The 15,102-nt window shown below is 42.0% G+C and overlaps 1 protein-coding gene across 1 annotated transcript in view; it reads left to right on the top strand.

The window, feature by feature from the left end:
* Positions 1-15,102, top strand: part of CAB39 (calcium binding protein 39) — an 88,352-nt gene that overhangs the window by 63,339 nt on the left and 9,911 nt on the right. Inside the window, exons 4-6 of the mRNA XM_087424708.1 lie at positions 514-632; positions 6,024-6,192; positions 14,181-14,240. Of these exons, the coding sequence (XP_087280834.1) occupies positions 514-632; positions 6,024-6,192; positions 14,181-14,240 (348 nt within the window). The remainder of the gene's footprint in view (positions 1-513; positions 633-6,023; positions 6,193-14,180; positions 14,241-15,102) is intronic.

Raw genomic sequence — 15,102 nt, 5'->3', positions numbered from 1 at the left:
TAGCTTAATAGGAGGATATGTCTACTTGCCATTAAAGCTCAGCTTCTTACAAAATTCTTTTTATGTTACTAGCAGAGTACAGCTTCTTCTCCTTCCATCACTGTAGAAGGAAAGTATACGATTGTTTACAATACAGCATCCTATTTGAAACTGCTTGTTCCATTTGGGTGGGAATCAGATCCCTGAACATTGTAAGCATATAGCAAAGGTTTTGTTTTTCATGTCTGAGTCAGCATGATTCTCAGAGTTAGAAATTGTTGAAATTATATGTAGTAGGATTTCACTTCATCAATGCACTGTTCATGTTAAAAATAGTATACTATTAAAACTTAGAATTTGCAATTATAAATGAAGAAATAAAATAAGAAAATTTAATGTCTATGAACATTTTCAAGTCAGATATTCAGTCATAATTAGAAATCTGCAATGCCATGATTTAAGTTTATTTGGGAGGGTGGATGGGCATTTTGATGTTTAGTCAGGTAAATATTTTAATGATTGTATTCCTAATAGGGCAAAAAAGACGTGGCTCAAATTTTCAACAATATTCTCAGAAGACAAATTGGTACAAGAACTCCTACTGTTGAATACATCTGCACCCAACAGAATATTTTGTTCATGTTATTGAAAGGGTATGTACAATGTACTAAAATTTATATTTTCAGTTAAAATATAAAAAGGAAGGATGGTCTTGGGCAAAAATAAGATGGCGACTGTGGGAAAGCATTTTCTCTATAGTTTGGTCAGCTCATTTTTCCGTGGATCTTGAACGTATTTCCCTCCTTAAAATTCAACCTGTGAGCTAAATTGAATTTGAAAATGCCCAGGGGAGTTTAAAGGTAGGTGAATTGTGAACCTTCAAATTCTCAAATCACAAATGACTGAAGAAAAAATAAGTCCTTTGTGGTCTTATTTCTGTTTTCTAAGATTTAAAAAGTTTAATTGTACGAAATATCAGTTAACGCATGTATTTAAAGACATCTTCTTTGGACATACATGCACACTGTGGGGCAATGAACGCTGCCTAGTAAATGGAGCTTGGCTGCTATATAGCTTCAGTCAACAAAGTCCATGTTTATGAAGTAGACTTTTTACCTGTGTGTGTCCACTCACTCACCCACTTAATTTAGTAATTCACAGTGCATCTTCCTGGAATTACTGTTGGACTAAGCAGGCATTTATGTTTGGGTAGTCTGTCAGTTTCAAAAAAAAAAAAAAAAAATCAAACAAAACCCAAAAAAGCGTGAAAACTAAAACTTAAAAAAAACAAATCCTCTTATCCCTCATCATTGAGCCTCTCTGATTGGTAAGGTAACCTCCTGTTGTTTCACAGCAGAGCGTTGGCCGGCTCTAGGTACGGTGAGCATCTGTTTGTCCCAGCATTGGTGGGGTTCTATTAAATTGGCGGGCGAGCGTTTTCCTGGCACGGCTGTTGGCGTGAATCAGCTTGCTCTCTTGCCCCTGGGTTTATAGCTTGCCTCACTCTGATTCATATCTCTGTGGTTTAACACTTCCCCCAAGTTCAAACTTGTTTAGACAAAGTGTGAGTCAGTGCGTGTGTTGGATGCCAGTATTCTATTTCCTTCTTTCTATTTCTAACTATCTATGTTGCTTCTTCAGATGTTGCCATACAGAACTTCTGGCATCTAATTTTTGTTGTATCAATCTAGAGTGCGTGTGTAAACATGTAGTGAGTAGTCTGAAATTTTGGCGTTGTTAGAGCAGCCTCCAGATGCGTTTGTATATTTTTAAAGCCAATATTTCCTTTTCCATGGAAAGCAGTGGTTATTAATATTCATAAATTAGTTAACTCTGCCTATGTTTTCACTTTAGAGTCGCCAGGGGTATGATAAGAACATTGTTAAATGTCATGTAAAGTAAGACTTGGGAGATACAATTGAGAGAAAAGGTTGAAAGCTCTCCTCTGAGCTGGCCAGAGCAGAAGCCTCAGCGAGGAGGAGCAGGGAGAAGCCTGGAGAATGCCTCTGGTGCTGGGATCCAACAGGACCCCCTCCGCCACCCTTTTTAGCTTTTATTGTGGAAAATATACATAAAACTCGAGGGAATAGTGTAACAAACCCTTTCCTACCCATCACCAAGCTTCAACAATGATGAACATTCTGTCGTCATTTCGTCTGTTCCTTGCCTCTTTTTTTTGTTCCTCACACAGAACATCACTTCAGTACATAATACATACAGGATTTTTTAACAATCACAATACCATTTTTTTAAACATTATCTAATGCCCGGTGAATGTTCGGATTTCTTTGATTCTCACAAAAAATGCCATTTTTCAGTTAGTTTGTTTAAATCAGGTTCTAAGTAAGGTCCACAAACTGAATTTGGTTGATAGGACTTTTTTTTTTTTTTTTTTTTTTTTTTTAAAGATTTTATTTATTTATTTTTTCCCCCCAAAGCCCCAGTAGACAGTTGTATGTCATAGCTGCACATCCTTCCAGTCGCTGCATGTGGGACTCGGCCTCAGGATGGACGGAGAAGTGGCGCCTCGGTGCACGCCCGGGATCCGAACCTGGGCCACCAGCATCGGAGCGCGCGCACCCACCCACCAAGCCACGGGGCCGGCCTGATAGGACTCTTAAACTCTCTTTTAATGTGGAATAGTTCTTGCTCCCTCTTTTTGTTTTGTTTAATACTGTTTATTTGTTGAAGCAACTGGGTCCTTTGTTTTGTAGAAAAATCACATATTTTGGATTTGCATCCCTGTGGTTTCACATGTAATGTGTTCCTCTATCCTCTGTTCTTTTAAATTAGTGCTCAGGTCTAAAGGTTTGATTAGATTCAGATTCAGTTTTGGGGGGTGAGAATTCTTCATGGATGGTACTGTGGACTTCCTGTTGGGCAACACTACTTGTCGTACTTCTGATGATGTTCAGATTGATCAGTGGACGCAGGTGTTGTCGGTCTAGTCCGTCATCATGAAGTTCTCCATGGACACTTCCCCTGATGGTTTTAGTATCCCCTGAGATCACTGCCTAGATTCAAATAGCGATTTCCTAATTCTGTTGTTCCTTTTCTGTATATTAAGTGTGTTTCTTTCCTCATCAATGACTTAGTTATCCTAAAATACAATCTGTTTGGGAAAGACAGAATAAACGCTTGATTCTTTCACTTTATCATTTTTTGTATAATCAGTTGGTGCCCTAGCCACTTCCATAGATGAGCCATGAGTGTTATTGTTTTGAGCATCACTATGAACTCAAGTTTTGGGTTTTTTTTAAATATTTGATGTGTCTCCATCTAGTCATTTGCGTTCATTATGTCCAAATTGTCCCGTTCAGGCCCTTGGGAGTCCGTGACCTTTTGGCAAGACCCCATTAGCCTTTGATAGCTTCCTTGCTTTCTGGCATAAGATGTCCCTTGCTCATTTTGTATGTACCTCAGACCTGGAAACAGCCATTCCTCAAGGAGCCCTGTGAACTACCTTTTAAGATTTTTGTACTTTTGTTGATTAATTAGACTCCTTTCATGCAAGGTGACTATCTGCTCAGGCTATATGTAGTTTGATGTTATACATTCGGGGGAGTTATGCTGCCAGTATTAATATGCATTTGGAAATAATCTTGTTGCTAGTGTTAGACTGCATCAGGAAGCAATCGTTTTTTCGCTGGCGATTTAAATGTTAATGGGCTCTCCACTCTAGTGCTAACACGTTGTACAGCATAACTGTTTGCCTTGTACTTATTGGTTTATGGTTTAATCGTTTAAGACAAGCTTGACAAACTGCCATCAAAACCTGCCCAACTTGTTGTACCAAACTGTCTTACCCTTGTCTTCCTAGTCTCTGCCTATTAAAGATCAGAAAAAATGAATTGTATGATCAGCCATTTTGTGAGCAGACATTTTAATCACCTAAGAACCAGTCAGCGTTCTAACTGCCATGCCATGGGTGATATAAAGGAACGGCATTTTGATCTCGTTGAGGATCTGTGATGAGCATAGGTACAACAAAAGGATAATTCTACTAGCCAACTATACTGTAGGATTTCAGGGGATACATGAGGGTTTAGTCAACAAGGCAAGGGTCAGTACCAGAGATGGGACTTAAGATTGAAGTTCCAGATGGTTTAGCATTTGCACAGGCAGGAAAAAGAGAGTAGGTACAGGGGCAGGAATGAACACAGTGATTGGCAACAATAAGGAGATAATGGGAACGTTTTATGGCAGAATGGGAAAGGGCGCAGTACCAGAGGAGTGGGTCTGATGAGGCCTGGACATGAAGCCCAGAAGTTTGTCTTTATCTGCTTAGCAAGAAGAAATCATTTTAAGCTCCTAAGCTGGAAATGCTTTTGATATACTTGTATGTCAGTGTAGATTTTGTAGATTTGTTAAGACAGGGCCTGAACAGAGAGGCTGGTTAGGGGACACTTGCAGTTCTTTAGGTGTGAGTTAATGCAGCAGTGGGAATGGATAAAAGGAAATGAAACTAAGGTGTTTCAAAGGACTGGTGACACTGAAGATGGGTAGATTGGGAGTAAAGAGGGGAAGGTTTAGCACTGTGCTGTCCAATACAGTACCTGCTAACCACGAGTAATTATTTAATTATAAATGAAGTAACATTTAAAATTCAATCTCTCAGTCACACTTCCCAAATTTCAAGTGCTCAGTAGCCACATGTGGCTAGTAGCTACCATAATGGCCAGCACAGATATAGAACATTTCCGTTATCAAAGAAAGTTCTGTTAGACCCATTTTAGAGCCGGGTATCTGAAACAAAATAGTGATGCCAAATCATAGAAATGAGGAAGCAGGGGAGCGGGGCTGGCTTGTGGAGGGAGATAAGATTTGATTTTAGACAGAGTTTGTGGTTAGACCTTTTCCTGAAGTTGTCCAGAGGCCACGGAAGATGCCTGACATAGTTCAGGAGTAGACCTGAGCGAGGGACATTTAGGACTCCTGGAGCCAGGAGATGGTATGAGCGTTCATTCACAGGCTGGGGCAACGGAGGAAAGACATCAGCCTGGCAAGAACTAGGAACAATCAGAGGAGTAAAACTGGGAGAGGTTTTCTTTCTCTTTTTAAAGAGAGATGCAAAGATCAGCACTGTCAAGAGACTATGTAGTAGAATTTATGTTATCAGAAAAGACCTTTTGTTTTAGCCAAGAGGAAATCTTTGCTAGTAGAATGTTGGGAAATGCAATTTGATTGCAGGAGACTAGAGGAGACTGTGAGTGGCAAAGACATTAAACCACTGTGTGCAGCTTGAAGGGCAGTGGAGGAAAAGAGAGCGATGTGTTTGAGCAGAATGGCAGAGTCCAGCCTGAGAGGTTGGTGCATATCAGAAGGGAAAAGGCCACTTAGCTGAGAGGAAACGAGGTTTTCTTTCTGAACGCAGGGGACAGAGAGGCGAGAGATGCGGAGATGGGTGTAGAGGAAGGCTGTGTGTGGAGAACTGATGCCAGGGGTCCCCTGTACCCCTGTGAGAGTCTTTAGGGCTGTCCTGGATGAGGCACTTTGTGAAGCCTTCAAGGCCAGGCTTTCAGCTTCGTAGAGTTTACATGTCGCCAAGAGTCTTGAAAGCGCTATTTGGAGTATTGAATTGAGACAACGAACTATAAATGCTGTGTTTTTGATAGATGTGTTTAGATGCTGTGAATTTGAAAAACTATTTTGTTTCATGTTGTTTTTTGATTCAGCCTTCAGTTTTTCTGAAGTGTTGAGAGCACCACATGTAAAACTAACTCCTATTTGGAGGTGTGACCCTAAATACTTCTCTTCAAATCTTTTAGCTTTAAATAATGAACTTTTATTCACAACGATTGCTTTTGTGGCTGTTGGTTTTTCTTTGGGTTAAAACAGTCATCATCAATGTGTGTGTGTGTGTGTGTGTGTGTGTGTCCCCTCCAAAGTAAACCCACCTGAGCACATATTCTGTGTGAGAGAGACGCCATTTGTAACCTGATCTGGTCACTTAGGACATGTCTACAACTTCCTGTTCTAAAAATGTGAACTGTTCAGTGTTGGAGTTTTCAAAGAGCAGCCGTGTTTGTTTTTTCTTTTTGCAGGTATGAATCTCCAGAAATAGCTCTAAATTGTGGAATAATGTTAAGAGAATGCATCAGACATGAACCACTTGCAAAAATCATTTTGTGGTCAGAACAGTTTTACGATTTCTTCAGATATGTCGAAATGTCAACATTTGACATAGCTTCAGATGCATTTGCCACATTCAAGGTAACATAAAAACTATAGAACTCTAAATATACTTATAAGTCAGACTAACAGGTGTGCTGTTTTTCCTAAACCCTCTCTACCTCCTAGACTATACACGGCTGCCCTCTAGCGGGAAGAGAGAAGATATATTTTATATGTGTGTCTGTGACTTAGGTATATGTGGTAGAATCACAGCTTAAAAAGGGTGGAAAAGTTAGATTCTAACATCTGTCTAAAAGGCAGAAGTCCTGTGTGGTCAAAAATACACTTTTCTCTTCAGTTACCCATCAAGTACGGTAAATAGATGTACGGTACCTCTGACAACCGGGTTTTGCTCCTTTGTCGCAACACGCTGTGGTTTCTTTGGTCAAGCACCAGATGAAGTAGTTAGCTTCTTGTCAGGACTACATTAATTTGGAATACACGTATCTTTAAATACTCGAACCACATTTAGGACAAGTTTCCACATTGTGGACATCGCTGAGGGAACAATAGACTTACCTCTCCCATCTCATGCTCATGCCAGAGCTTGCTTATTAAATGGGGGGAGGGGGCAGAATTACTATTCAAAGTATTATGTATTCTCCCTCCCCTGTCCACCTTATCTCTCTGTTGTATATTTGTGTAAATTAAATACACATGTGGTGTGATACCACTATATAACATGGACAGTTGTGTTTTGAATTGCAAGGTTCTGTGCTGTTTAAGGTATATAAATAAAGCAGTAATCTCTATTAGTGTTTTTCACAATGAGAGAAAGCCTTTATATGTTGCATTCCCTTATATAAAATGTCTAACTTCGTAAGAATATTTAGAACTGCTATTTTAATATGATCAGAGTTTAGTATACTAACCTGCAGACTACTGTGTTCAGAAACCATGAACACCGTTACAGTGAGAAGTGGTCAGTTTTCTTGTGAGGGTTCAGTTTTATGATTATAAAGAGCTCCTGAGATAATGAATACCTGCCTTGGTCTCTGGGTAAAATATGTCCCTTGAGCAAATGAACACCCTCAAAATAGGGTGAAAGCCTGGGGGCCTGGTTATGAGGGCTTCACATTAAATGAGAACAAAGTGAGTGTGAGAGATACGTAGGGATTTATTTTCCTGAAACCATTACAGAAGATCTCGGAAGCCTTAGGTAAGACCTCAGATATCTATAGGTCAGTGTACAAAGCACAATGAAATGAGTTTGAGATTACAACATGGAGTGGTAAATATGAGGTCGTAGGTATTACTGCACTTGGTGGGACAGGACCTAGTGGTAGAAGGCTGTGCCCCATTCAAAAGCAGCAGACCTGTCATGAAGGGAGGTTTAGTAGCACCTCCCTTGACACAGTAGCACCTGTGTCAAGAAGAGATACTCCTGTGTGGGAAAAAAGCCATGGGCGTGAGAGTGGCAACACTCTGGGAGCGTGACAGTGGGGGAAGAGGAGAGAGGAGCAGCAGTGTGTGGGACGGTGCAGCAGACCACCCGACCATGTGGAGGACAGGGATGACATGCTCCTAGCACAGATGGCAAAATTGACTAAAAAGTGAGAGAGATGTGCCAACTACATGCCAGAAATGTGACTTGCAGTATCTGACAAAATCTTGATTGGCCTTGCTGATAATTTCATCTCACTTAGGGTTGCTTCTTTGAGTTAAATTCTCACCAAGGGAAAAATGGCAGTAATGGGAGCCTGGCCCAGTGGCATAGTGGTTAAGTTCATACACTCTGCTTCAGCGGCTCAGGGTTTGCAGGTTCGGATAGCGGGCATGGACCTGCGTACTGCTTATCAAGCTATGCTGCGGCAGGCGTCCTGCATATAAAGGAAGGAGATGGGCACGGATGTTAGCCCAGAGCCAATCTTCCTCAACAAAAAGAGGAGGATTGGCAACAGATGTTATCTCAGGGCTAATCTTCCTCACAAAAAAGAAAAAAAAATGGCAGTAATGGAATCACTGTGGGTAAAGCAACCCTGTCAGGTCATAGTAGCCAGAGAGGGAAAGACTGGACAGAGCAAGGCAAATCGTCTCTCCTTGAAGTAGGGAAACATTAAAAAACAACATAGGGTTCTAAGGATGAGCTCTAAAAGAGGGAGCATTGAGAAGCTGACTTGGCTTCTGTATCTCTGCTGCTCCTGATCACACAGAAAGGGGAGAGCTAGTTACAGAGGCCCCTGAACAGAGAGCTCTTCAAGAAATAAGAGAGAGGCCAAAACCAAGACAGTGTATGAGAGAGGCCCAGACCTTTCAAACAGACCAAAGCCACCTCCTCACCCTGCCTAGAAGAAGCTGCACAGAGCAGCGAGACGGGTAAGTGGGGCAGTCTCTCAGCCTCGCACCAGAGGTGCCGATGCGGGTGGAAGAGGGCTGCTCCTCTCCTGCTTTGCTGGTGTCCTCTTTGCAGAGACTGTTTTTATCGTGGAAAAGGAGACTAGATCCCTGGTTCCTGTTGTCCTCTGAGAATGTGACCAGAGCTACTTCCCCAGAGAATGTAGTCTGCGCACAAAAGCTTTCAAACAAATGCAGTTCACCCATAACCCTGGATTTAAAGCCCTGGAAAAGGCGCTGAGTCTTAAAAGGAAATGAAAACTACCTGCTTTAAATGTGTCCAATATTTGTTAGCGATTTTTTTCTTTTCTTTTCTTTTCTTTTTTTTTTTTTTTGAGGCATTAAGGAGCTGGGAGGGGTGTCAGAAGGCCAACGAATATATTTCCAATTTTCCAGAGTAAAAGAAGGTAGATTCCCCAGAGAGGCTGGTGGAGCTTGGAGCTTGATGTTATACCTGAGTAAGGTTCTAGAAAGGATTTCTAAAGAGATGATTTCTGAGCACTTTGGAAAGGAAACCGTGTACCCACAGCCAGCATGGATTCACTAAGAGTAAGTTCAGTCATACTCATCTCTTAGATGCCAGTAGATCAGGGGTCTTAACAGCATGTCTGCCTGGGTTCACTTCCCAGCTCTGCTGCCAGTTTAACCTCAATCTCTTCACCACCTAAAATGTGGGTAATAATACTAGTGTGTCAGGGTTATTGTCCCCCACACAGTATGTGTGCAGTAAACAGTAGCTGTTAGAATTATTGTTTTATGACAGTGAGGATATGCTAGATGTTGAGTAATTGTACAGATCTATTTTCATGCAAACAATAAAAAGATTAGGAGCTAGATGTAGTTTCAGTATAGTAATTCACAACTAATTGAATGCCGGATCCATAAGGTGCTGCAAAATGGATTGCCATCACCCTGAGAGAAATTTCCAGTGGATATCCACTGGGTTTTGTCTCGACTCAGCCCAGTTAAACATTTTTATTAATGACTTAGATGAAGGGTGACAAGGCGTACTTATCAAATGGGTAAGTGATAGCCATGAAGGGAGAGATAGCAGATAACAGTGATCCTAAAATAAGCTTCATAAAGATCCTGCGAGGCCAGAATATAAGAGGATGAAATTAAATACAGATAACTGAGGTCTTCCACTTGAGAGGACCCAACTGTATAAATGTGGACTGGAGGAATAGGGCGTAATAATAACAGTTAACACTGAATGTAATAATTAGAGTGTAATAATTACTAAAATATAGGTAACTTTCTTATCATACTCAAACAACCCTATGAAAGAGGTACTGTTATTATCTCCTTTACAGATAAGGACACTGAAGCATAGAAATGTTGAGTGAAGTCAGACAATAAATGGGGAAGCCAGAATATGAATCCAGGCAGTTTGACTACAGAGCCCACTCTGAGTAATCAAAATTCTGAATATGTCCAGTAAAATTAAACAGTATGATGCTGCTGCCCCAAGGCTACATGTGACCACATAATGTGTGACCTAAGGAGCTGTTAAAGGTCTCACCCCACTATAAGCTTACCAGGTAACAACACATAAATGTGTTCCATTCCAGGCGCTACCCTTTAAGAGGCACATAGACAAATAGATGACTTTCAGAAGACAGTAGATGGTGAGGGGGACTCAGAACCTGTCATTCAAGGAGTGGTTAAAGGAACTGGACGTATTTAGCCTGGAGAAGAGAAGACTCGGTAGGGACTTGCCGTGGGAGCACTGCTTGTATTTGAAGTGGGGTCCTGTAGAAAATGGATTAAACCTATTTCTGTTGGCTCTGACAGCTTCTGGATAGGATTTGACTCTAGCACAGGAAGAACTTTCTAAGTCTAAGAGCTCCAAACATGAACCACACACTTAGAAGAATTGAGTTTCTTGTCTTTGGACATAGTCAAGCATGAAGTAGAAATTTGGGCCAAACGACCTGCCAAGGATCTGTGAAAGTAAGCCCCCTGCATTAGCAGCATTTCTTCAGGAATTCCAGGGCTGTCTTTATCACATGATGTTTGGGGCTGAAACTCACATAACTTTTAGGAATCTGTTTTTAATTCAGCCCACCCTAAAAGTTGGCTGCTCAATCTGCTGGACTTGGGAGATGATCTGTGACCTTTCTCCAAGTTATGCCAGGGCCTTGGATCTACTGGAATTTAGACAGGTGGGAAATCAGGAATCCTGTTCTTCTCCCCCCTGCTGGCTGACTGACAGCTCTGCTGCTCTGGGACCACATGCACCCTGTGAACTTTGCGGGTTGCTGACCAGATGCTACTGCATGACCTTCTTCCCTTTGTCTTCTATGCTGTTGGTTTTTGTCATCCCCCCTTGTTTGAGCTCTCCAAAGCTCTTGGCTCTAGTCCCTGGGGTAAGGTTCCTTCTCCTCTCTCAGGAAATAGAGGCTCTGCCCAAGTCCCTACCTCCCTTTTTCCCACCTGAGCACCAGTCTTTTTTTTGGTGCTGGCTCTCCGCAACTGCTCCTTTCCTACTAATGTTTTATTCTCCCTCCAGGCCCTGGCATGGCCCTTCCTGACATAGGGCTTCCATCCTGTCATGCACTGGTGCCCAGCTCCTACATTAGCAGTGTCAGAGCACCCCTTTTCAATCTCTCTACCCCAAGGCCATTGAGATTTGATTCCTAGATTGGCAATGGTTACCTGAGTTTCCTGGTCTCTTTAAACAGATGATAACAAACAGGATCTCCCATAGATGGGGAGATATTGGAGGCTCCCCTTTTCATGTGTGGCCCAACTGTGAGCCTCTTGCTCCTACTTGAAATATAACCTTCAGAGTAAATAGTCACGTTAGTCGCAGTAAAATTCTTTTGCACCCATGGTTAGGACCTTTGCTTTTTAGAGTAATGCTTTCTACCTGCCTGTTCCTAAGAATCCAACCCTAGTTGAGAGCCAGTGTCTCTAAGACCCCTCCTTTGGCATTCTCTTCCGTCACATTATGACAGAGCAGCGAGCACTGGGTTCCTTTTGCTGTACTTCCTCATATTGGCCTCCAAAATGATTTAGCCACAAAAAATGTAGAACTGACACTCAGTCTCACATGGATCCTGACACATAAATCTTTTAATCTGCTTACTCATTTGTTTGTTCGGTTCATTCCACAAGTCTCTGGGTGCCTGCCTTGCGTCAGGCACTGTTCTTTAGGTGCTGGGGTTCAGCAGTGACCGTACAGAGAAACTCCTACCCTTGAGGCTCCTACACAGGGGAAAACCCCCATAAACAGACCACAGTAGCATGTTAGAAGGAGGGCAGTTCTCCCTAACACACCGTTGATATGTTTGCTTAAAGTTCTCACGTTTCTCTCTCCCTTGCCTGTGACCCCGTGGACCAATATACTAAGAAATATAATTTCCTACTCCTGCCATCTCCTCCTTCCCCATATGGAGAAGCCTCAGCAGATACTTAAAATAAACTCCAGATTTCTAATTTTGCCTGGTTAATCCCCAAGGGAGATTCGGGAAAACTTGGGTAGGTCTTTCCTGGACATAGACACATACCCTGTCCAGCAGTTTGAACACCTTTAAGTCTTTGAGGTGGAGTTAGAAGCCTTCTTAAAAGCACAGTTTGAAGAGTACTTAATGTGATGTTTTCCCAAACATGTTCCCTGATTTTGTTGGTTCATTCGTTTATTTATTAAATATTATACTCTCACTATGTGCTGGGCACTGCATAGGTGCTGGAGATTCAAAGATTAGTAAAAATAGACATGACCCTTGTATTTATAAAATTTACAGTCTAGCGTGACAGTAGACGTAATAATCGCACAGATGTAAAGTCACAGCTGTGACCTTGCTTTCATGCTGGTGACCTGTCAGGAGGGTTCCTTATGAGGTGATGCTTGAGTTGAGGTCTGAAGATAATAGGTAACTGGGCCGAGGAGAAAGTGCGTGCAGAGAAGGCCTTTCTGGGAAGGACCTCAACAAAGTAGGCGGCAAAAGAGCTCCCTGCAGAATCTCTCAAGACCGGGGGCATCCCCATGAGGGCACCAGAGCTGTAGCACTTTTCCACATCTGTTTGGCCGTAGGACATTTCTTAGAGCGCTTAGAGCCAGTATCACCCTTGGACATACTGCAGGAAACACCAGTTCATTGTAACCTGGGTAACTTTCAAATATAAACTGCAAAGAAAACAAGTTAGGAAAAGTTGCTTCAGAGAAAGGGGATTATTGGCGCCAGCCTCTCCAGTAGGCAGCTCTAAAGGAATTTTACTCATTAATTCACCAAATATTGACTGGCCATTCCTGCTGTCATGTGTCCCCATTCTCGTTCCCACCTGGTGAGACCAAGGCTGATCCATTGCTAACTTCCAGGTCCTTGAAGGTAGGGACCACATCTTTTTTCTTTGTAGCCCCAGCACCTAGAACTTTGCCTGGCACATGGTAGATATTTTCTGAATGCATGATCCTTCTTGAGTTGTTTCCAGGAATATCCATGGTGTGAGGCATAAGCTCTGTTTCATAGTAATGCAGAATTGGACTCAAGGTCATACTAATTTTTGTTTCTACATTTTTGCAGCATTATTCTGCTTACTTAGGAGCTAATGTTTACAATATGATGGGGCTTTTAAAAAACATTCTACCTTTGCAAAAGATTGCTTTAGATGCGAAACTGAATGTAATTGAATTTAGGAGGAAGAAAATGGAACCTCCAATACATTTTCTAATAAAAGAAATTTCCTCTTTCTCCACCAGGAGCGGTATTCTATTTGACATTTTACCACAACTGTTTACTTTTGTGTCACTTCAATTCTTTTTTTTTTTTTTGGGAGGGAGATCAGCCCTGTGCTAACATTCATGCTAATGCTCCTCTTTTTGCTGAGGAAGACCGGCCCTGAGCTAACATCTATTGCCAGTCCACCTCCTTTTTTTTTTTTTCCCCCCAAAGCCCCAGTAGATAGCTGTATGTCATAGTTGCACATCCTTCTAGTTGCTGTATGTGGGACGCAGCCTCAGCATGGCCAGAGAAGCGGTGCATCGGTGCGCACCCGGGATCCGAAACTGGGTCGCCAGTAGCGGAGCACGTGTGCTTAACCGCTAAGCCACGGGGCCGGTCCTCACTTCAATTCTTTATTCCCTTTCTTTGAGTTTATGTTTCCCTTCCCTTATATGTTGGTTTTTTAGTTTTTCCTTCTAAGAGCTATAGATACAGACACGGGACTATTCATAGTCATTAAATCACCATTTCAGATTATTGATTTTATTTACCCTGATATAGAATCAACATTTTTGATATAATTCATGCTCAAATGTTTTTAAGTAATTTTTTTGTGTGTGTGAGGAAGATCAGCCCTGAGCTAACATCCATGCCAATCCTCCTCTTTTTGCTGAGGAAGACCAGCTCTGAGCTAACATCTATTGCCAATCCTCCTCCTTTTTTTCCCCCCAAAGCCCCAGTAGATAGTTGTATGTCATAGTTGCACATCCTTCTAGTTGCTGTATGTGGGACGTGGCCTCAGTATGGCCAGAGAAGCGGTGCGTCAGTGCACACCCGGATCCGAACCCTGGCTGACAATAGCGGAGCGCGTGCACTTAACCGCTAAGCCACAGGGCCAGCCCTAAGTATAGAAATTTTTAACAACAGTTTTTATCAGGTAAAATGGCGCAGAATGTTTTAGGATTCACTTTTCTAAAAGAACTTGAAGGCAAAACAACTCTAAAAATATATTTTTTCTTTTTCTAGGATTTACTTACAAGACATAAATTGCTCAGTGCAGAATTTTTGGAACAGCATTATGATAGAGTAAGTATATGAAATACTCTTGTGAAATAGCAAATTGTCAGTTTTGTTACTAGAAATTAGATTAGATTTTGTGCCAGAATGTTTATTTTGCATGCATAATGTTTTTAAAAGGTGCTGTAGTCATTTCTGTACTGAAACAAGGTAGTGTGTGACTGGGTCAGAAGCAGACTTTAGCTTTTTGATTGACACACTGCACTTTGCATCTTTTCTTGCTTTAGAAGAGGAAAATAAAGCACTTTGCTGCTGAATGGTAATCTCCAGTTAAGATAAAAGGAAAATTATTATCTGACTTCTTGACTCTTCCTTCCTTTCCCTCAGTGGCTCACGTTCCTGCTGCCTGCAAATAGCGAGAAAGGGAGGCAGCAGCTGATAGGGTGAGAAGAGCACTAGCCTAGGGGAGGCAGGACCCAGTTCTGCCCTGGCTCTACTGCTTACTCCTTGTGGCCACAGCCAAGGCCATGACCACTGGGGGACTCAGAAGTCTGTCCTTATTTGTAAAATGAGGACATTGGACTAGCCCAGCAGTAAGGTCCCTTCCAGCTTCAGTCGATGTCAGACTTCTTGGTAATAGAGGGCCCAGAGGTTTGTAACCGATCCTGAGTGCTCTGATAACCTGATTGCCCTTGACCTTCTGCAACCTCCAGGCCACAGTCTCAGATGTTCTCTTCCACCACGTGCCAGCTGTGCTCTCCACCATGCTCATGCACGCGTCCTTACGCCGTGCTAGTTTAACTTACACGTTGTCCAAGATCTCATAGGTGCTCTTAGAGAAGATACAGTAATAACAATCCACTTAAAGTTCCTATTTCTCCCACAAGATTTGGCTTAGGTTTTCATTCTTCCATTCGTCATTTGAATTTTT

The sequence above is a fragment of the Ceratotherium simum genome, chromosome 37 (assembly GCF_057802395.1).
Source record: "Ceratotherium simum simum isolate JZ-2026a chromosome 37, ASM5780239v1, whole genome shotgun sequence".
In the NCBI taxonomy this organism is placed as follows: domain Eukaryota; kingdom Metazoa; phylum Chordata; class Mammalia; order Perissodactyla; family Rhinocerotidae; genus Ceratotherium; species Ceratotherium simum.
This window is presented reverse-complemented; position numbering and strand designations above follow the sequence as displayed.